Source organism: Zeus faber (assembly GCF_960531495.2).
Source record: "Zeus faber genome assembly, chromosome: 16".
Taxonomy (NCBI): domain Eukaryota; kingdom Metazoa; phylum Chordata; class Actinopteri; order Zeiformes; family Zeidae; genus Zeus; species Zeus faber.
Window position 1 is genome coordinate 26,231,351 of NC_137202.1, and position 23,585 is coordinate 26,254,935.

The 23,585-nt window shown below is 47.7% G+C and overlaps 1 protein-coding gene across 3 annotated transcripts; it reads right to left on the bottom strand.

Moving 5' to 3' along the window:
- Nucleotides 1-453: 453 nt before the first annotated feature.
- Nucleotides 454-21,824, bottom strand: egln1a (egl-9 family hypoxia-inducible factor 1a). 3 transcript variants are annotated; one of them, XM_080016196.1, is made up of 5 exons: nucleotides 20,738-21,824; nucleotides 5,698-5,817; nucleotides 1,821-1,957; nucleotides 1,513-1,580; nucleotides 454-1,349 (listed from the first exon to the last, which is right to left on the bottom strand). In XM_080016196.1, the coding sequence occupies exons 1-5, from the start codon at nucleotides 21,479-21,481 to the stop codon at nucleotides 1,294-1,296; spliced, it is 1,125 nt and encodes a 374-aa protein (XP_079872322.1). In that variant the 5' UTR covers nucleotides 21,482-21,824; the 3' UTR covers nucleotides 454-1,293. The 3 variants fall into 3 exon arrangements, with proteins under 3 accessions (XP_079872322.1, XP_079872323.1, XP_079872324.1); XM_080016197.1 differs by lacking the exon at nucleotides 5,698-5,817; XM_080016198.1 differs by lacking the exon at nucleotides 5,698-5,817 and having other exon boundaries at nucleotides 20,734-21,824.
- Between the last annotated feature and the right edge of the window lie 1,761 nt (nucleotides 21,825-23,585).

Genomic DNA, 23,585 nt, shown 5'->3' on the forward strand with positions numbered 1-23,585 from the left:
CTCTGCGTAAAGAAATAAAATAAAATAAATAAAACCTTAAACGGATTCACCCTTATTAATAATAATCAAAAAATGACAAAAATTAAATCTCCCAGACTGTTTTGCCCGTGTAAGAGAGATTTTTTTTTTTAAATTTAATAAATATTAATAATTTTGTTAAAGATCCCATAATTTATATGAAATCTTTAATCTGGCACTTTAAAAAAAATATTATTTCTTATAGAAATCTAAGACTTGCACTGCAATCCACCCAACACAGTTTCTTTTTTTTTTTTTTTTTTTTTTAAATTAAATTAAAGAAATTCCAATTCCCTCGCAATTACATAGAAATCGATTTTTTATTTTTTAAATCCCAACAACATGTGTTCGGGGTCTTGTGAAAGTTTACAAGATCATAATTTTAACCTTCCGTAAACAACCACAAAATGATCTGATCCATTATCTGGACCAAAGGGTCATTGTTGTAGTAGTGAGTAAAGTACCCGCAGAGGGCAGCATACAACAGCAACTGACACCGACGCTGTATCTGATAATGTGACACAACATGGACTTTGCGCCTTGAGCTCCACAGAGCTGTGAACTGGAGTGTCCTGGAAAGTGAAATCAAAGCCGAGGCAACGTTAGTATGGTCAGAAAACATTTTTTTTTTTTTTTCTTTCTTTTAATTCCGATCACTCATCAAGTTATTGATAAAACTCAAGCACAATTGACGGCAGCTTATGACAGCTTGCTCCATGTGAAAAGCATGAACACCGCACGCGTATGCACAACACTGTACCTTTTAACTCCGTAACCACTATGTGGAAGAAAACGAGAGGGAAACAAAACAAGAGAAAACATACAACAGACAAACTGTCCATCCTGGCTTGATTCCTGTCTCGGGAGATATTTCGAACAATCGACAGCTTTGAACGTAAGCGCTCGCCACCCTCCCCCCCAAAAAAACAAAACAAAAAATCAAACAAACAAAGAAAAAAACAACAGAAAGAGGAGAGTCCCTTGCGGTACAATGTCTTGACATTCAAGGTCAGCCGGGTCGGCAAGGTTTGGATGCAGAGTGAATAAGAAGCGCGAGTCTTTATTTGTTTCAAGTTTCCTCTGTAAGCGCAGGCCTCCCGGCCGCCCCCCCGCGGGGTCCGCCGCTCCGCCACGTGCACGCGCACGCTCACGCTCTCTCTTCAGGCCACTTCTCGGGGACAGAGCACTTCACGGTATCTTTTTTTTTTTTTTTTTTTTTTTTCTCTCTCTCCTTTCCATTTTTATCTTAAGAGGCGAGGGGCGGTGGCCCTCCCACTAGCTGGGGTCCGAGGGTTTGTTGAGCTCCACCTTCACGCCTTTCTCCCCGGCCCCTGGACGCAAAGACAAGAAGAGGGAGAGAGTGGGCGTTGAGGTTTTTTTTTTTTTTTTTCCCTCTCGCGTTAATAACGGGGGAGAAGTGAGCCACCGCCCGGCAAAAACAGAAAGCGTGACGAAAGTGAGACGACAACAAAGAAGAGGCGACGCGGCACCCACCCGTTAGGTATTTCTCCTTGGCCCTGGCTCGCTCGTCCGCGTCAAAATACCACACGGTGATGGCATACCTGTGGGGAGGAGAACAGGGGCGATCACTCGGACCTCCACCAAGGAAAACATCTGAAATGGCCGCTGACAGTATCTATCTATATTTATTTTTAAATGGACTTTGATGTCTTTTTCTATACTCTCGCTGCCCCACAATTACCCCCCCCGCCCCCCGTGATCTTGTCCGCTCAGCACAAAATAAAACCTTTCACGCCCGGCGGCCGCAGCTTTGAGCGTGACGTGGTCGAGGTGGCGCTGACCTGGTTCCGTACGCTGGCTGCACCTCGTGAGGGTTCCGCCGGTCGGACCAGAAGAACAGCAGCCTGTCGAACTTGGGCTCGATGTCGGCGAACTGGGCCTTCCCCTCGGGGAAGATTCGGAGAAGGCCTCTGTGTTCCTGGAAAGCCAGAACAAAGAGAAACAGCCTCCGTTTATAAACAAGCCGCGACGCGGTGGTGACGGGGGAGGAGCGGGGCCCCTGGAGGTGAACGTGTCGCAGGAGCCGGGAGCTCCAAGGACAGGATGAGAACCTGCACAACACAGAACTGAACACGTGCGCTGACATTTTCACTCACAAAAAAAATAATAAAAAAATCTTCACACACCCCCGTTCTGAATCTGAAAGGACAGAAAAAAAAAAAAAAAAAAAAAAAAAAAAAAAAAAAATCACAAATTGTGTCGTTTGATATTTGGATGAATACCTTATTTTTTTTTTATTTTTTTTTTTAATTAAATTATTACGACCGCAAATCTGTGATAACAACCTCTCAAATTGGTCATTTCAACTTCGCAAAATGTCGAATCTGTGCTTGACTTTTGCAACACTTCTTGAAAGAAGCCTGTGGCAAAACAAACTTGTGTATGGGGGGGTGGGGGGGGGGTGGAGTAAGTCCTGACCAACACCAAGACAGAAGGAGGGTTCTCCCCCCCACCGCCTCCTGATCACAGTCCTGATGGTCATGTATTTACTGCAGCCCCGCTCCCCAGTCCACAGCTTAAAGATTTTTTTTTACATCATAATAATAATTTATTAATCAATATAATAATTTATAATTTATAAAAAAAAAATTATAATAAAAAAAAAGGCAAATTCAATATATTTCTCAAATCACACATTTGTCAATTTTTGTCATGTCAGGTTCACAACACAGACGTGTGGATATTTTTGTGTGAGCGAAAATTTCTATAAACAAGCCCCGAATTCTTTCCTCGCACCCGATTCTATCAGCTCTCGGGTTTTGCAACAGTTACTTTTAGGAAAGTAGGAAAAGCCAGGCTGGAGCTGGAGCCACGGGGGGGGGGCTGGCGGCGGCGGCGTCCAGGTGCTGGTGTCCGATTCCAACAGGGGTCAACCACCTCACATGCGCCGGTAAAGCCGTTCTGCCTGTATTCACGGCAGCGGTGCTGCACTGCACCAAGGCGGCGAGGGGGTCAGTGACGTGATTCAGGCCCCCTTAAAAACAGGGGGCGTTCCAAAGGCAGCGAGCGGGCCAGGCCGCCCCCTACATCAAAACACAGGGAGCGTTAAGGAAAATGTTTGTCCTGTTGCTCAGGGGGCCGGGAGGAAAATGGAGTGGAGGAAGCAGAGGTGGTGGAGGGAGCAGAGGTGGTGGAGGGAGCAGAGGTGGTGGAGGGTTGTGGGATGGTTTGGGGGGGGGGGGGGGGGGGGGGTTTCCTGTGGAGGGATCAGGAAGAATAAGCCACAGGAAAAGTGTGCTGGCTGGATAAAGAACCTGGAGGCGCAAAAGGGAGATTGCAGTGAGTGCGGCTGTCAAACTCTCAAACAACTGATATGATAGCCCCAGCACCACCCCCAACCCCACCCTCCTCACACGCACCCTGCAGCTCACACGCACCCTGCGGCCCACACCACCCGGGCAGGACTTTCCCACTCTTCATATTGACGTTAATGCAATGCTAACACGCACAGGAAATGGGACAATTCTTCAAACGGGACGGAGCCATCGATACGAAAACAAAGCACCATGAGGAGGGCGGTGGGGGTGGGGGTGGGGGTGGTGGGGGGGGGTTAGCCCCGATTGAGTGTCGGAATAAAACAGAGTGTGACTAAAAGCCCAGAAGGTTAATGACATTGAACTGTGTGGTAAATGAACGAGGTGCACCAAGACATGAACAGGACACGTTCGATCCCCGGGATGGACAGAAAGGAAGCGCCCTCGTCCCAGTGCACGGCCCCACGGACACAAAGGAGAAGGGCGAGAGCCTGCAACGGCGACGAGACGAGACGAGACGAGACGGACGCGGCCGCAGAGAGCGGGCTGCGTGTCTTGCTCGGAACCATTTATCGTTGGCGCCCGGGAGCCGGGTGCTTTCGACCGGAAACCTCGGTATCCAGGCAACCACGGCCCTAGAAGCGACTCAAAGAGCGCTGCCGCGCCTCCAACAGGAAAGAGCCCGGCGTGACGTAGGCGACCCGGCGTCCGATGTGCTTTGGGGCGGACTTGGATGACAAAAGCGCCAGTGAGAGAATAAATTCATATTATTCATATATTTATCTGATAAAAACAAACAAACAAGAGATCAAATCCATCTTCGATGACAAAAACAAGACAAATGGATTAACGTTGCGTTTTGTGTTTAAAGTGGTTAATATCATCGATTAAAGCTCGCCCACTTATGCCGCCGTTTAACGGGTGGCGGTGCCAAGTAACACATCCAGGCTGAGGTGGGGTCTAATCACCAAGGTCGCCTCAGACGCAAAAAATCCCCCTAAAAATAAAAAACCACAACAACAACAACAACCACTCCCCAACAGCCTGGCACAACACTTCCTATAAATGAATGAATCAATTGAGCTTTCTTTCTTACGCTTCCAGCTCCAGGAACTCCCAGAGAGCTGCGGCTAACGAGCGTCCTCCGTGTGCGTCAGGGCCCTGCGGGGGCCCCGGGCGGAGCCAAGGACAGGGTTTCCTGTAATTGGATAATTCCCCGAGCAGGTCCGGAGGCGGAGCGGGACGGGGAGCTCCAGCTCCGTCTCCTGCCACCGCCGCACACTCGAAACACTTCAACACAATGGTGGCGTTGGGCGGGTGTTGCTTTCTGTTTTAAGACCCTCACGCTGTTTTCAAGACTGTCACGCTGTCGTTAACACCCTCACGCTGTCGTCAAGACCCTCGCGCTGTCGTCAAGACCCTCGCGCTGTCGTCAAGACCCTCGCGCTGTCGTCAAGACCCTGGCGCCGTCGTCAAGACCCTCGCGCCGTCGCAAGACCCTAATGCTTCCCTGAGGGTATCCCGCCCCCCGTCCCCAAAACCATTCACACTCAAGGTAAAACAGGAGGGAGTCCTGCGCTTCTTGCCAGGTGACGTTTCACTCCAAAAAAAGGCCTCAAGAACTCAAAATAAATACAAATATATAAATACAAGGATGTTAATTTGAGCTTTCCACACATGTTATTAATCCCAGTGTACTTGTCCAACTAGTTGTAAGTGCTTGAACTGAACATCACAATGAACTGATTTTGGTTCTTGTGGCAGAAGTTGGCGGTGGTGGTGGTGGCGGTGGTGGTGGTGGCTCATCCTCTGGCTCAGGCTTAGTAGGATCTCTGCCTTAATAGGATTACAGTGAGGGAGAGTGGCCGGGCAGCACGTACTGATGCACAGCACCAGGGTGTGAAGCGGGGGGTGATTGTTCAATCCCGGGCCAAAGGGCTGGCCCCTGTAGTCATGTGATCAACTGGAGGGGAAAAAAACAAACAAAAAAAAAAAAAACAAAAAACACGAAAACGGCGACTATTTCACGAAAAACGTCTGTGATGAAACGACACCCGGGCAATATTAACATTAAAGTGGCAGTCCTGAAGATTTTCATTGAAATAAACGTCTGGTATAAACTCACTGGTGACAGCCCCGGCGGGTTGCAGCGTTCTGAGCGTTGAGAACCGGGTTTACTACGGCAACTCTGCCGCCACGCATTTCAAATCACGCCATCACGACCTCAGACGGTTACGGGGGCGTGGCCCAGGCGCTCGCTCGGATCTCCGGGAAGCCGGGTCCAACGAACACACCGGCGAACCAAAGCACGCCGACCCCGAGTAAAAGCTCAGGCATGGATGGAGTCATTTAAAACTTCCAGAGGGTGATGACACGCATCAAACACTGGAGCTCTCACTCTCACCTTGGCATCCCAGTCTTTGTTAAGGTAATAGATGCATGTGATGCAACGCCCGTCGCCGTTGGGGTTGTCCACGTGCCGCACATACCCGGTTCCGTTGCCCGGGTAACATGCCACCATCGCCTGGGAGAAAAAAAAATAAAAAAATTAAAAAAAAAATTAAAAAAAAAATTATTATAATGAATGGACACAGGTTTACCAAAGCCCGATGAAAAAAAACAAAACAAAAAAAACAGCGAGGGCCTCGTTCAGCGAGGGGTTGTAGGGCCGTGAGTGTGACGCTGACGTCTCAATCTGAACGAGACCCGGAGGCTTAAAAACACCACGGTCGGTGACACGGAGGCGAGCGGAAGAGCGGGCACAGCTCAAAATCTGCGGATGGTTTTTGCGTGTACGGCCGCGGCATAAAAAAGGTGCCATTGCGCCCCGCCCCACCCCACCCGCACCGAGGCCACCGTGCGGCGGCTTGTTTATAAACTCCATATTAAAAAGGGGGGGGGGGGGGATAAACCAGAGGTATTGCCGCCCGTGTCGACTTCCCCTCGCCGCTTCCTGCTCAAATTAACACTTGCATGATACGCCCGGGTGTTGGCAGCGGACGCCTGCCGCTTGTTATAAACCTCCTGGCGTAAACATTCCGTGGACGTTCCTCCGCAACGGCGGCTAAACATCTCCCGGGGACGGAGGCGCGAGCGGCGGGGGGGAAAGGCACACTCCGAAGCAGACACCCGCGTTCCTCTGCCAAATGACCATGCCAGCCTTTATAGTGCGCCCAAAAATAGGCATGCACCGATTATGAAATTCTGGGCAGATACAGATGTTTAAAATAACAATATGGCCGACAGACAATGCCTGTACGATGTCCGCCCCCCCCCCCCCACGATCTCTGCAGCCGCTTGTTTAACTTAAAGATTAAATCCAGTTTAAACGTATTAAAAACACAACGTTTACCAAAACATTTCTACGTGGTTTTATCTGGTGTTTCTATGGAAAAGGCTCACACGGTAGAAAAAAAAATTGACATGTCCAGTTCACATGTACTTCTACCATAAGATCTGCAGTCACAACAGCCTCCACGCCTTTTCTTTTTTAATGGCATTTTAAGCCATTTTCACAATAGCATTTACCATTTAATACATTTTTAATTCAGAATAAAACTCGCCATGACTAAAAGCTCTTTTTCATAATAGCAGGGTTCAATTACCAGCGACACCTCCCCAACACACACTGATTACCCCCAAAGATATTAAATAATGTAAAACGTAAAAATAAAATGAAGAATAATTGGGAACTTCTCACATTTTACATTGGGAAATTAAACTTATTATAATGAAAAAAGGGCTTTTGATTTGTTTTATGATTAAATAAATATAAATTAAATGCAGCAGTATTACGGCTATTATGCAATATTTAGATGTTATATTTAGATGATTAGATGTAGATGATTAGATTCGTAATGCTTTCATGGGATATGTCTAGAGAAAATAGTATGATTAGTCATATCATTTATTTATTTAATAATTACATTACACATACCCGGTGTAATTTGATTTCATAACCTGACTAATTTGGTCATCTATACTTTCGATGTTCTTCATCAAAAGGCGGATGTTAATTATTAGACCGTTATAGACTTGGTAATACTATGATAGTGAGATTAAAAACAAAGGGTCATTAAGCGTTACTAAGCGCAAATATATGAATGACAATTGGAAATTTTTGTTTTCACTGCAGCATTTCACACCTGATACGAGCACAGCGCCGTGGAAACGGCCACGTTCCGTCCTGCGGCAGGCGAAAAATAGGAGGCGAACGGATGCAAGGACCGCCAGGATATAGGCGAACGCTCAAATACAAGGAGGGCGGCTGCTGGGGAGGCTGCGGGGGAGGCTGCGGGGCGGCTGCGGGGCGGCTGCGGGGGAGGCTGCGGGGGAGGCTGCGGGGCGGCTGCATGGAGGCGTGTCAGCCACCGTGCAACAAGGGCGAGTTCCACCTCATTCTTCCACATACGCGGAGCAAAGTACACCAGAGAAAAGCATTATTATAACCCTCAACAACCACCCCCTGCCAAGCAAACAAACAAACAAACACGCAGGCGGTGAAGTCCTGCCAGGACACAACTAATCCGTTTTTGTTTTTTTTTCCCCAAAAGCCCAACTGCGCATTTCCTGATGCACTTCACAGAAGCCTCTTGCGTCAGAGCACCTCTGCTCGCACCGTGAAAGCGATGCCAGTCAACACTGAAAAATGCATATTATCAGAGGGCTTCAAAGCAGGCGCCAAACCTCCCACATCGAGCTGGGGGTGATCGTCTCGCTCCTGTGAGGCTTCCTGACAAACTGCCCCCACCCCCAACAGGGTGAGATGCAGGGGGAGTGCTCCAGGGGTTAAGGGTGGGATGAGGGGGCCACACCAACTGACAAAGGGCTTCCTGTCTGTCAGACTTGCAACACAGTTTACCCTATCTTGCGTGCATGCGGGCGTGTGTGCGTGCGCTTCTGTGCGTACACCCAAAAAAAAAGAAAAAAAAAGAAAAACTGTGACAGAGGCAGAATGGGGCGGGGCTCCGTCTTGAGCGGAGCAGAGTTTGGACTGCTGTAAACTTTGACTCCTGGCCTGTCTCCAGAGGGAGCGGTATTTTAATGGCTTTGCTACGTGCCGTGCGTGAGGAAGATTGGCTTATCCTCATGTTGTTGCAACCCTCCCCCCGCCCGACCCCGCCCGCACCCCAGCTTCACTTGCTGGGCTCGCGCTGAAAGGCCAACGATGACTTAACACTGTACCCGGCCGCCCTCGCCCCCCCCCCAGGGGAAGTGTGGTACACATGAGAGGGTACGGGGAGAAGGTGGAGGGCGGACAAAAAGTGTGAGAGAGCTGCGTCTCGGCGCTTGGCGAAGACCCAGCGGTAGCAACATCCTCTCTTTTCCAACCCCAGCCCCGGCCCCAGCCCCGCCCCCGCCCCACCCGATCCCTCACATGCAACTTCCCCCCCGGACGGCAGGCTCTACGGGGCAGGTTCCACCGCTAAAGGGAAAACGCTCCAGTGTGAATAATTATGGACGGAGGAGGTGTTTGTTTCAATACCACTATGTCCTATAAATAACATCAATAATTGGGGAATAATTATAATAAGTAGCAGGATCCTGTATATAAAATAAACATTAAAATAATGTAAAATAAGCAATATTTGTGACAACATTTTGCTTAAATAAAAATGTATTAATCCAATGAAAAGCATCTTTCTGTGTATTGGGTATAGCAGTTTACTAAACTCCAGTATGTCAAACAACTAAAATGTTCTTTAAAGAGGACCTATCATGCTCCTTTCCAACAAGTTCATGTAGATCTGTGAGGTCTCCAAACATGTTTTACAAGTTTTTTGCTGAAAATACCACAGATTATTCGTGCCATTCTAACGTGCCTCAAATTCCATCCCGTTCCAAAACGGGCCGTTTCAGTGTGGAGCTTGAAAGGAAAATGAGCTGCCAGGCCCCCCCCGCCCGTTCCGTGGGCCAACGGGTTTGAGCTTTACTGCTGGTTCTGTTTTATTTAGTGCTAAACTTTCACCGATTTCACCTCATCAATGCACCAAAATATGTTTCTGAACAAATTTAAGAAGAGAAATAAGCAGGTGCTTATTCAACATCCAGTTGCTGAATTTTCCCCTCATATTAGATCGACATACAAGGCCGTTTAAAAGTTTGTTCTGACTTTACTTGCGGACACCTTGCGGATTTTTTATTGGAGCAGCAGTCTGTCTTCCGCATACTTTATTTTATCGTCTGCAGTTTTGTCATGGACAGTTGGTATTATTTCCTCTTTCTTTTAAAATATTTGTGCTGGGCTTTTTATTCACTATGGATCAAAGAACATGAAACAGTGACGGATTTCCAATAAAGTTGAATATGGGACTGTCACCAAGTTTCAGTATAATTCAACCTGTAACTCTCACTGCGTTTTAGTAGAACACAACATATAACTAACAGGGAAAAGTCCAGTTCAAACTTCAAATGAAAGTATCTTCTATTTAAGTGCAAATATACATATTTATATTTTATTTATATGGTACTTTGCAAATAAATTGCATAAAAAAACAAACAAATTAAATAAAAGGCAGACTCTTCTCGTTCACTGGAAGTCCTCCTTCCCTCACCGTGCGTCAAACAAAGTGAATCAAATTGAACGACTCGCCAAGAACCAAGTCTCAAAAAAAGAGTCAAACTCTTCATCATGAGCGGAGCTGCGCTGTGGCAGCGATAGAAACGCAGTCTGCACAATGTTAGAATATTGTCAGATAAATAAATAATTGATCTTATCATCTTTGTTTACCTTGGAGTACCTTCCAAACAGCGACACTGTCTTTCTTCCGCTCTCTTTGAGCGTCAACTACGCAACATCACATTGGTATCGGGTTTGATGCTGGAGCATTTTTACGAGTACAGTACATGAGCGCAGTATCGGGCGTGTAAATTTGACCAGCACAGAATCAGAAAATATATCTGACACTGATCGGCCGGTGAAAACCGACCAGTTCCGGCCGATTGATCAGTGCATCTCACGTTTTATATGTTAACATTACGGTCACATTTTTGTGCTTTATTATAACTCTCCCACTTCCCATTTTACCCCTTCACTGGGCCAATGAACAGCTTGGAATTGTGCATGAAAGCATTTATATTTTACGGGCTTTGAAGGCAGAGGTTATGGAAATTATTTCACGAGTTGTATTTAAACAAATGTTCCGGGAATGAATGCCAAACCGGTTAAAACAAATCTGTTATTCTTTTGGTCTACAGATGAAAGACGTTACGAGTGGACAGCCACAGGTAAAAGCAAATCTCTCTGCTTAACACAGCTCTAGTCTTTACTTATTTCCTTAAAAAAAAAAACAAACAAGAAAAAACAACAAAGATGGAAATCTTTCCCCCCGCTGACTGAAGGACTTCCTCGCCATCCACCTCCACCTCCACCTCCACTTCTCAAGCCACGTTTCCTCTTGACCGAGTCATTACTTCCGCGTTCCTCCGACGCCGTCATTTGGACACTGACCCCGCACCGTCTGTTTACATTCCAGCAACATGGCTGCCGAGGGCCGACTAGCGCGTGCAGACAGACAGACGTTGGTTTGCGAGCGCAACATAGTACTGTAGAGAGTACATGATCAATTTGCAGTCGGTTTATTTGAAATTGTTGTACGTTAAATATAAAATACTCAAAAATTCCAGGGAAACAACCCTTACAAACCCTTTCAACGCATGGGGGATCGCGTGACTATATTTATATAAAGGAATTGAGGTTAAAGACCCCTGAACATCCAAATGTACGTATGAAATACAGCTTCCTTCTCCACATGTGGGCCTGCTCCGTTGTAATGATTATTTGACTTGTGTAACCCGAACAAGAGACGGAGCTCTGGACAGCACTAATGTTTATTTGTGTCTTGTTGTTAATAAGCCTCAGACAACAAGTTCAATGTGAAACAAAACAAACTGCACGCTACAGCGCGCACTGTGCGTCAAACAAAGAGACATCTTGATGAAAAAGAAAGCGCCGTTGAACACAGTGTGTTGACGTGCACTTGAGCCAATCACAGATCGGGTAAAGGCAATATTCCCACTATTGGACCTGTCATGTAAACACCTCACCCGGATTATTTGAACAGAGTTAAACTCTTAATCGGCGCGAGAACAACCGAATGAATAGACCCGGATTTCTCCACAATAATTCGATTTATCGTGGCATGTAAACACCTCAACCCGGATAGGATCGGCGTATCCTTACTGCGGGTGCGGCAGAAACCCCGGCGATTCGGCCGCATATATTTGACCCGGAGAGAGTTGTTTCCGGGGATAAACAGACACCACGGCAACCGCCGGTAAACCCTTACACTAATAGTCGGAAAGTGAGACATTTTTTTTTTATGTTGAGTCGGATGAGGGAGCTGAACGTAGTGATATATGGGCGCAAGAACAGAAACGGGGACATATTCAAGAAAGTGTCCCAGAAGATCGCGCAGACTGAGGTTGTTCCCTGACGGTAGAGCAACCTTCACATCAATAACCTGGCTATGCCACTCGCCATGTAAAAATCACGTTTTTCCAGTAATCGCAATTTTCCAAACCTACCACCTTAAAGGCATTATTACCTTAACCCGAATATTGAGCTTGATGTGGGTATTTAGTGCATGTAAACGCAGTGACAGTCAGATTAAGAATGCAACCTGTTAAACAAGCCTCATACTGCTGAGTGTGGCCCAGTGGTGGCAAACTTGGAGCTGTTGGCTACAAAGTTCCTGAAGAGATACGACCTGCAGTAGCATTAAAGTACTATCAACACACACACACACACACACACACACACACACACACACACACACACACACACACACACACACACACACACACACACACACACACACACACACACACACACACACACACACACACACACACACACACACACACACGATAAACTCTGGTTGCTTCTGACGTCAGCTATCAGTTCAAAGTTGGCTTTGCGCATTGATGCGAGCCATAAATGGGGTTGGGGGGTGGTCACTGTGAGGGGTCTGCTCGCTTAGCGGGAAAGATGCATATCCAAACACAAGTACAAACAGTTGGGATAGAGACCCCGCAGTGGAAGGGGTGTATGGGAAACATGACAGCTTGGGCTCTGTCCTGGGGCAGCTGGCTGTTTTATCAGTGAGACAAGAGGTGCAGCGCCGAGGGGAAATCCCTGTTTGAAATAATGACCTAGTTATTTCATTTCACTGTAGAGCAAGAACAATGGAGACTAGAGTATATACAGTGCGGAGCCTTTCAACCCTGACTTTTGTTGTAGGTAAATGGACAAACAAGACTGCAGAAATTACCGGCGAGATGTTGCATTTAAACTTGACTCTTCAAATGTCTGTTGTTGCCAATCGAAGATTGAAATGGTATGAGCCGAAAGACTGAAGAGGACTTCTAATTTGACTTCTGGACAGTTCAAAAATCCCCTGGAATAGATAAGCATATTTCATCATAGACAGCTTATTTAACTTAAACATCCCCCTGACCTTAAGCCTCGTCCATATCACATGATTATTTTTCCCGATCCTGAACGACAATCAAGATTGAGCACACCTTTAACAACTGAAGTTTGAAGATTTTTAGGCTCACACACACACACACACACACACACACACACACACACACACACACACACACACACACACACACACACACACACACACACACACACACACACACACACACACACACACACACACACACACACACACACATTTATGGACAGAGAACAGACAAAGAGTTTTGTGGTTCTCCAGCACTCGCAAGGATGTATCTTCCCGCAATATTTTGATACCAAAACAACCTTTGATGCCACAGATAACGATTCAGCCACCCTGACACTAGGTGGAAATTTGTTCCACCATTGTGGTGCCGGGGCCAGTAGTGGTGCAGGAACAGAGCGAACAAACCAAAGTTTCAAGTCCAACCAATTTAAATCTGACCACAGATATGGAGGGGCGGTGCAATGTACCACTCTGTAGGCACATACCATTGTCCTAAATCTGATGGAAGCAGAAATTGGTTGCCCACTGAAGAGCCCAGAAGTGCAGAGTTTTGAGTTGGTTGAACACCCGGCAGGCTGCAGCATTCTTTATGAGCTGTAGTGGTCTTATGATTCAAGTAGGAAGCCAAGCCAGAGGAGGAGATGGACAGTGCCTGGACAAGGACTGCGTTGCTTCTCTTGTAAGGGACGGGTATTGCGCAGATGTCGGAAAGAGACAGAAAATCTACAGGCATATGCCATGGTGGTGATGTCGGCCGAGCAGGACAGTTGGTTGTCCAGGATCAGCCCAAGGTTCTTGACACTCAGTGTGGCGAAACACTATAATGAAAGATGTTTCTGAGAGGGCAATCTTTCACAGGGAGGAAGGGTAACTCATTCTTGTCCAGATTGAGGTGGTGCACAGGCATCAAGACACTAATGTTTTTGACACATGCAGAGATGCATCTTTCAAGTTGAGTATCTGAGGTTTACTGTCATCTGCAAAGCAATGATAGAAGACTCCATATGGTGGAGATCGGAGCAATCCAGTGTCGCGGGAGAACAGCGTAAACCCTAAGATGGAGCCCTGGGGGACACTAGTGTTTAGAGTGCATGTCTTGGACAATTGATCTCTCCATGTGACCTGACACAAATGATAAGACAAGAAGGATGCAAAGCAGGTGAGTGTTGATAGGGAGAGTCAGCGTACAAAAGTCAAGGAGAACAAGTACAAAATAAGGGGGGGGTTGAGGCTCAAGCAGTGTGGATGGCCTGTTAGGGCAAGGGTAGCAGTCAGGAAAGAGAAGCCTTGAAAACCAGATCGAAGAGGGCCGACAAGGCTGTTCTGAGAGAGAGTTGATTGGACACTGCTTATTCCAGAGTTATGCATAGAAAGGACAGTGGAGACACAGGTCTGCAATTGTGGACAGTAGTAGAGTAAAGGGATGGTTTATTAAGATGAAGCTTGACTGGCAGTCTTGAACGCTGCATGTTCTAAACATGGCGACAGGGGGGAGTTGATAAGCAAAATGGGGAAAGGGAGAACGTCAATATAGATGGTTTGAAGAAGCGGGGAGGGGACAGACTGTAAAAGTGTGGACCTCTTCAGGGGAAAGGTGAGAGCAAGAAGTCCAGAGATAGGGGGAGTAGGAGCAGCTGACGTCTTCTATTGCCTTAGCAAATTATGTGACGCCATCACCCAAGAGGGAAGAGGGTGGAAGAAAGGAAGGTTGTTTGAGGAGACGTGAAAGTGGAAGAGTTCACTGGGGGGTTCGAAGAAGGAGAGTGGATTCCAGTAATGTAGCAGACATTAAAATTGCCATTTACCCAGACGAGGCGAAGGTGAAGAGGAGGAACTGGTAGGTAGCCAAGTCACTGGGACTCCCAGATTTCCTTCATCCTCTCAGCTGCCCTAAGCTCTGTTCTTTAAGCTCACAATGTTTAAGACAGCTAATTGGCTGGTAGAGAAGATCAAGTGGTGAGAGGGCAGTGAAGGTCTAAAGAGAAGAGGAGAGTCAAGAGCCCACTTGCACAGATAGCCGTAAATCAACTGGCAATGTTCCATATCACCGTAACGTGGGAACAGAAGCCAGTGTCGATGTTACGTAAAAGTCGCTCCGTAAATGTTCCCACTCGTGACCCAGCATCATTTCAGGGAAAATGCCAGTATGGCTGTAGACTGATGTGTTGTGAATGGAAGCAGTAACATTGCTGGGCTGGGTTTAATGTATCAAGTGTGTGTTTGTGATTCAAGTAGACCACGAAAAAACAAGACTTGTCTCGCAAACTTGTTGAATATTAGGGACGAACCGATCATGATTTTTCATGGCCGACTCAGATTGATGATTTGTTTTTTGCAAACAATTGTCTATACATTATCTGTGCAGTTTTCAGCATAAATGTATTAATTTGTATTAAAATATTGCGTGCATACGGCCACATACATCCGCTTAATGGGCGTAAGTGAACAAGTTCTGTCCATGCGCCGCTCCGTGCGTTCTGCTGCTTCGTCCGTCACTCTCCAGTGCAGGGGGGGGGGTGCGGATCGCACCGGGTGACTTCTGCTGGACTGTCCCTTGCCCCATCCATTCAGACATTATGATGGCACGTGTTAAAAGGCGTAAGACGGAAATGTTCGAGTGATGATCAGGTCCAGCTGATTCCTTGCCCTGTGAGGGCAATCTCGGAGGAGACTGAGAAAGAGAAAAGGTCCAAAGTGGAGGAAAAAATGGCAAAGGCCAAAAATGAAAATTTCACTGGCTCTGTGTCGAAGAGTTGCAACAATTAGTGGAGTGCCATCTTCAGGGAAGGAGGTGAGAAGCATGTCCATCTCCTTAAGAAAGTTACCGAGGGAGCCAGGTGGGCAATAGATCACTACAATATTACTATTGAGCTCGACTCCCGAAGAGTTGCAATTACAATGCTGCTCAAGAATAATGTAAAGACAAGTAGCAATTTGTAGCCATAGATATCGTCAAAGTCCAGTCAGCCAAAAATGTTGGAAATTATACACATCCTGACAATGAGGTTTTGCCTTGATTGAAAGTGTTTCTATTTATTGTGTATAACTTAAACAAGCACTCTGGCAGCAAATTTACCTACCAGCATGCTCTATCCTTTCAGAAACAACACCTATTGCCTCTTTTCCATTACGACAAAAATCCGCAAGCACCCGCTAACAACTGGCTTCCGCCTTCAGTGGGAAAGGTTACAATTGGCATTCATTCCCAGAACGAATGACTGCAGAAGTCACATGTATTTATCGGCTCCAGCTCCGATTGGCAGTGATGGGGAACATGACACCCGGGTAGACGAGCTTATTTTCGCCTCGTTCCCGGACGTTGGCCCGTAAATTGACAGAAATATACCCAATCATCCCCCAAAATCAAAGTCAGAAGTTATTGACCTCCCCCCCCGCCCCCCGAATGGGGGAGGATGGAATATTGGCGCAATTTGCGCACTTTTCACCCTCTCCGACGCCGCGCCAGCGACAGGGCGGCCGAGCTCTGACGTTGCGCACCTGAATTGGCAGCGTCGGTACGATTGGACAGCAAGTCTGCCGTCTTTCTACTTTAACAGCAAATAGTTAAGGTCCAGAGAGAGATAGACTGATGTAACAGACAGATCAGGCTTTGTCAACACAGAAAATGGAGGCCGAAATTACAACAGAGAATTGCTGTAAACCCCGGGCTATATACTATATATTGTAATTGATTTAAAACTACTATATACTACTGATTTAAAACTTTAATACTTAATTTCATATTTAATACCTTTATTTGCAGCTTGCACTTTTTAAACAATGAAGTATGAGCACATTTTGCATGTACTCCTCTATATTCTGTTGCCATTGTTGGTGGTGCCTTGCCTTGCCTGGCAAGAATGTAAAGCCCAAGACATGAAAAGCAGCCACAATGAATTTGTGGTCAGTAAACTGAATATTGAGGAACATTTACAAAACACACGTGTGTGTGTGTGTGTGTGTGTGTGTGTGTATAAATACAGACGTGGACAAATTTGTCCACGTCTGTGTGTGTGTATAGTGCACACACATATATATAAATACACACACATATGTGTATATATACTGTATGCCTACTTTGTAGTTAAATTATTTTGTGAAATTTAGTAAACGAAACTGCATAGAATTGTAACACACACACACACACACACACACACACACACACACACACACACACACACACACACACACACACACACACACACACACACACACACACACACACACACACACACACACACACACACGTGTATAAATAGAAAGTTCCGATAATTTACTTGAGAACACTGTTAGTGGAAAGGCAACTATTGCAACATTATAAACGTTGACCGTCCTTGAACATGTTTATGCGTTTGGTAATCCATTGCCAGGAAACTTTCCTGTCTTCAATGACTTTGAGCATTGCCCTTTTTAGTAATCATGTGTTTAAATATTGTTCCATCAGTAATTCTCCCGCTGTAAACGTGAAGGAAACATCGCGTTCTGTATTGAACTGCGCTCCTCTGATTGGTTGACCCTTTAAATATGGAGGCCCCGCCCATACGTACCGTCTCCACCTGATCCAGCCTCCACACTGTCGGGCTGGTTTAGCTCCACGTGGCATTTAGAGAAACCACTCGGCTCAGTTTTTTTTTTTTTTTTTTTTTTTTTTTACTTTTGAAAAATAATCAAAATGCCTGGGTGTGTTTGCACGAGACAGTGCGTGTCTTACGCGGCTCTTGTCTCTCACCGAGACAAAAAGTTGCAAAACAGACGCAGTTATGGATGGAATTATAGGACTCGCAGTGTAATCCACCCAACACAGAGGGTCTTGCGGGTTGCCTCTTCAAATAAATAATACTTACAAATAAGGTGGTGGTATTTCATGGAACGTTGGTTTTGACGTGCCGCCATGAGTTTACTCAAAGGTGACAGCCTCAGGCTTGGTCTTAACTAAATTATAACTCCGGTTAGAAAAGTGTAGGGCAAAAAAATACATAAATATATTACAGGAAAGGAGTAGACAATGGGGTCACAGCTCTTTCATGTCAGTTCTGAAGCTGAAAAGCGTGACTCATACAGGAGTCAAATGCATATCGCCTGGTCCAACACCATCCTCACATGACTACTTGTAGTCTGCTTACGCCACCAGTTTAAAGATCTAAGTCAAAGGTCAGCTTCCTAAAGAGAGCGCAAACAACCACCATCAGCCACAACACATAAAACACGTCCCAAATTAACTGACACGCATTCAGAGAACGCAAAATAATTCATTTCAATATTAAAAGTACACACACGTTTTTTTCTGTGCTTTTCTTATCAAAGAAATGTCGGAACAATTAAAGATGCTGTCCTGTACGACAGTGAATTCAGTTTGGCTTTGCCTAAAACGGCCGAACACACTGACAGTGTGAAAATGTTTACTCCATTTCATTCCCTCAATACCTTTTGGATTGTCATGTTTAAAATTAATAAAAATTTGGAAAAATGTGAATATGAAAAATATGATTTACTACATTGTTACACGCTAACGTGGGGGTAGATTCCTGTAACAATGTCTTTTTTCCCCCGGAAGCATTACAGTAATTAATTCTTCTTGAAATCAACAATGAAAAAAAGTTTAAACACTTCCCTAGCGCACCTGTAACGAAGAAATATTTACACTCGATTCTGTTTTTATTTATTTATCCTAATAAAGTTGAGCTTAGCAAGTAAACCGTCCCACCGCCTGCAATTTAAAATGTTTTCAAACCCCGTGCTCCTGGTCCAGTTTAACAGTTTATCTTAACCGGCAAACAGACAAACCAACAAAAAGTTCCAGCGACAACCTCAAAACTCCCTTTCTAAATATCCAACAGTGCAGCGATAGTGAGAACACGTTTATAAAAAAAAAAAAAAAAAAAAAAAGCTGCAGACGGGGAAAGTAGCATGTCATAATGCATGCTTCCTACCACAATGCTATCTGCAGAAAGCGGAAGCAGAAACAATCACATTAAATAACTATTTGGCTGTTTTCATCCCCCCCCCCCCCCCCCCATCTTTCCCTAAGCGAATTGTTCCGGCATGGCGCTCCGTCCCTTTGAGCCATGGATACTGGCGGCCTTCCATTTGTGCAAGTCATGCTGCTTTTCTCTGGTCCACGTCCAGGCGAGCGTTTGCCAAGGCTACTAGGGCAGTAGGTAAGGAAGTCAAGCTCTCAACAATGTCCGAATCGGTTGCCAGCTACGCACAAACCGACCGCTCACGTGCAGCCGATATCCGGTCAACACAAGACGGCCACAGAAAACACACAGCTGCACATGACAAAACATAATTGGAACCCGGGGCAAAAAACAAACAAACAAACAAACAAAAACGCTGAACAACAAGAGACAAAAGCCACATCCGAACACCTGGATTATTTTAGACTCGACGTGTGACACAAAAATGGGAAGCAATGCACCGGCTCGTCTGGCGGGGTTCGCCTTAGTGTTCCAGGATAGCCTTCTTCTTTACGCCGTAATCCAAATCCTTTCAGGGCTTGACCAGAGCGTGACCCGGGTCATTTTTTTTACTCCTGAGTCATAAGGTCAACACCCACTGTCAACTTCAGGTAAATTAGGGACGTCACGGCTACCGCGTCATTTGAAGAGCGACGGGGAAAAAAAAGGACAACGTATAAAAAAAAAAAAACCCTAGGCTGACAGAAACGGGTTCTTACAACACACGCTGACCTCTGCCCCCCCGTCAAACATCACGGTACCACCGAGTGCAGCATGGGCAGCGGGGGGGGGGGGACCGGTTGGGAGGGGCAGGGCCCGGCCGGGGGCCAGGGTTTCAAAGAATCTGGAAGCAGTCAGGAAGGAGACCCGCGAGACTGGGAAGAGCCTGACCAACCGAGCGGCTTTTTGAAAACAGGCTTTGGAAAGGCGGCGTTTACCGACAAACCACTCGTTTGCAGAAAGGACGACACTTCCCGGTGAACGAGGTACCGCGGAGTTCCGCCTCTCCTGTCGGACATTTAATAAACGATTGCGAGCGGACCGTAACATAGTCGATGGGGGGCCGGAGAGGTTAAATATTGCCACGCCAGACCGACGAGCGTGTCTGCTATTGAACGCTCTCGTATTGTTCCAGGACTTTCCCCGCTCCAGGAGATGGGAGGGGGGGCGGGGAGGGGAAGCTGAGAGAGGCTCACCCCCTCCCGGGGTCAGCCTCAGGCCGCAAAGTCGAACCGTGACCCGGGCTCCGGCCGAACGGGTCCCGCCGAGCCCGCGGGGTCGCACGCAAAGTGGCGGTGGGCAGGGCTCAAGGGGCCGCCCCCCCCCCCCCCGACGTTAAAGCGCAGCTTTGCCAAAGGCCACCGCGGCCCGACGAGCCTGACCACACATCCACCCGACCACACATCCACCCGCTTGGTGGAACAAGAGCAGGCGCCGTCTCTGCACGGAAGGAGAAGAACTGACGCGTCCCGTTAGGTCGTCCGCCTTTTTCGGAGAAGACTGCAGCCACACCTGTCGGGTGAGGTGCGTGCAGCCCTTTCCGAAATCGACTTGGACTCTGTTGGTAAAGCAATTGACAGTGAAACTTCAACATCATTTCATTCACAACAGGTTTCGACCGTTCAGAGGATGTACAAGAACGACAACACTGTTATCTCCCTGACTACAGTATGGACAGGTATGCTTTTAGGTTTTATTTGGACAAACACATCTAATCAATACAACTCTTCTCAGATCAGGGTCCCAGAGACCCCTAAACCCCCAAATCTCATCAAATGCCCCCGTGGCCTAATGCCTTTGGTATTGGGGTCCTTGGTATGAACAGGGTTGAGCCTGGTTCTCCGGACTGACATTGTCCAGTCATTGATGATTCCCATAGATGGTCGGTTACTGCCCTATAATGACCCGTCTGCCCACCGGCGCAAAATAACGAGTTTAAAACCTAATACTTGTTGTGTGACGTGTGATTGGGGATTCTGGGGTGGTGTTTTTACCTGCACGTACTTACTTTTGTCCGTCCGTTTATCGTGTAGTTCCCCAGTTTCCCGTTACAGTGTCTGACCAGGTCGTCCATGCGACTCATGAGGAACCGGATCTTCTCGCAGCCGGGCTCCCGACCCTCGATCCAGGTGATCTTGTCGCCCCTGATGTCCTTCGTGGAGTCGCCCTTCTGGCTGACCAGCTGGCCGTCCGTGAAGCGGCCGGTCTTGTGCAGGGCTCTGACGTCCTCCAGGATACGCGTGCCGACGTCCGCCCCGAGGAAGTTGTCCACGACGCAGATGCCGTGCTTGTTCATACACGGCACGATGCACTCCGTGGCGAGTTTCTGCGGCGAGGGCCGGCTCTCCCCGTTGGGCGAGGGCGACTCGGCGCCGTCGCCCTCGCCCGGTTTGTCGCCGGCGCCCGGTCTCTCCGCGTTCGTGATGAAGCCTTTCATCCTCTCGGCGCCCGGCGACGCGCCGTCCGCCGCCTCGGCGCGGGTCTTCCGCTGGGCTCGCTCCCTCCCCTCGGACGGCTCGGGCTTCTGCTCGGGACCCGGCGCTTTGTCCGCCTCCCTGCACATGAGCTTGTGCTTCTTCCAGTGCTGCTTCTGATGCTCTTTGCTGCAGTAGAAGGAGCTCCGGCACCGGCCGCACGTCAGCAGGTTCTCCATCTTGCCGCAGAGCTCGCAGTACTGCCGGTCCCGCTTGGGGTCCCGCTCCGGGTCCCGCTTGGGGTCCCGCTCCGGGTCCGGCTCGCTCGGCTTCTCCATCTTGTGTCGCTCGGTTCTTTTTTTTTTTTTTTTCCCTCTTTTCTTTTTTTTTTTTTTCAAACCGCGCGCGCCGCCGCGCCTTTAATTCCGATCCGTCCGCACGCGCCCCCGGTAGGAAGAAGTTTGGGAGCGATCCGCCGCCACGCCGCGCCGCGCCGCGCCGCGCCGCGCCGCGCCGAGTCACAGCCCCTCCCGCCCGTCAGATCCGGGACATGTCGCCGCCGCTAAAGCCCTCCTGCGCCCCGTATGTCGACGTGATGTACGCCCCCGACGAGCATTCGGAGCGCGGGGTTCACTTAGGTCACAATCGTCGGGGCATTTTGAGGCGAGCCGTCGGTCCCGTTCCGTGCGCACCGAGCCACTGTTCCCTCCCACAGCGGGCTCCGCTCCCAAATAGTGATGAAAGGTTACACCCTTTTTTTGAGACTCGGTTCATGGCGACCGTCTCAAAAAAAAAAAAAAAAAAAAAAGAGTCGTCGTTCGTTTTTCTAACTCGTCATTCATTTGATTCCGTTTGTAAGATGCGCGGAATTCCTGCAAAAGAAAAAAACCCGTTTGATTTAGTTAAAAAAATATATTGTTTTTAGGCGGGGGGGGGGGGTGCGGTGCGGATCATTTTTTTTTTTTTTTAATTTAACTTAAATTAACCATTATTGTCTCATGAGAGATTCACATTCGCATTCTCCAAGAAAGCAGCAATTTTACCGAACGTACATCATGCACAGAATGACAGAGCAGGACGACACCAGAGAACTTTTACACCTTAATATACGGAAACGCATAGAAGCGGAAATATAGGAGGTAAAAACAATTACAATCTCCTCGAGTTTTAGGGTGAAATTTAATATTTCTAGTTTCATCCTCTCAAAATGAATTGAGCGATTAAAAAAAAAAAAAGTTACTTACTTCTGTCAAAATGATTTTGTTTGTGGTGAAACAAAGTGTCTATCACTTACCTCGGCATTATGGCCGAATCATCTAAGGATCTGTTCGCTACGAACGAATCGTTCACGAGTCTTGCAGCACTACTCCGAAACACGGCCCTCCCCCTTAAGACGACGGTCGCTGTAGTCCACAGTTTCTAATGCTTCCATTCCTTGCATATAATAATCATAACCTTCATTTATGAATCACCTTTCACACACAACACGCAACTTAACATTAGTAGAAGGCAAATACTGCAATGAATAAATGGTGATGATAAAAATGAATGTATAACTAAAGCGAAGAAGAAAAATGCAATGCATTAAAATAATCAACTCAAGTAACAAACTGTATGAATAGGGAAAATTAACATTTGCAAAATATCCCACTTCAAGATCTTCAGGATTCAAGACGTTTATTAGTCATGCGCACACACACACACACACACACACACACACACACACACACACACACACACACACACACACGTACGTACATACATACACACACACGAAACGACATAATGACATTTGTGCGTGGGGATGCTCTTCTGGAAATGTTCAAATAAACTCTTAAATGCATTTCTCCCACAGAGTGCTCGCGACGGGGTCACTTTGGTTTAAATCCACAACAGAAACACAAACGTGTCGATTAACCCCCCGCGCCCCGGTCCGGCGCAGCCCCGGCGAGGAAAAAACGGCTTGGCGCCGCGCCAGGCACGTACACAGTTTGGCAGGAATCCCTTCGCGGAAGAGTTCTCCGAGGCTCCGGGGCTCCGGGGCTCCGAGGCTCCGGGGCTCCGGGGCTCCGAGGCTCCGGGGCTCCGGGGCTCCGAGGCTCGGGGGCTCCGGGGCTCCGAGGCTCCGGGGCTCCGGGGCTCCGAGGCTCCGGGGCTCGGGGGCTCGGGGGCTCCGGGGCTCGGGGGCTCCGGGGCTCGGGGGCTCCGAGGCTCCGGGGCTCCGGGGCTCCGAGGCTCCGGGGCTCGGGGGCTCGGGGGCTCGGAGGGAGGTTCGGTGGGAGGGAGATCCTCGGATAATAATCTAATGTTAGTGGGAATCACCCGCATTCATTTCCACGCCCCCCCCCCCCCCCCCGCAGCGCAGTCCACAGACGTCGTCCTTTACGCAAGACGCGAAAGTGACTTGAGTGCGTGACATAAAGTCGGGTGAACACGTTTGGA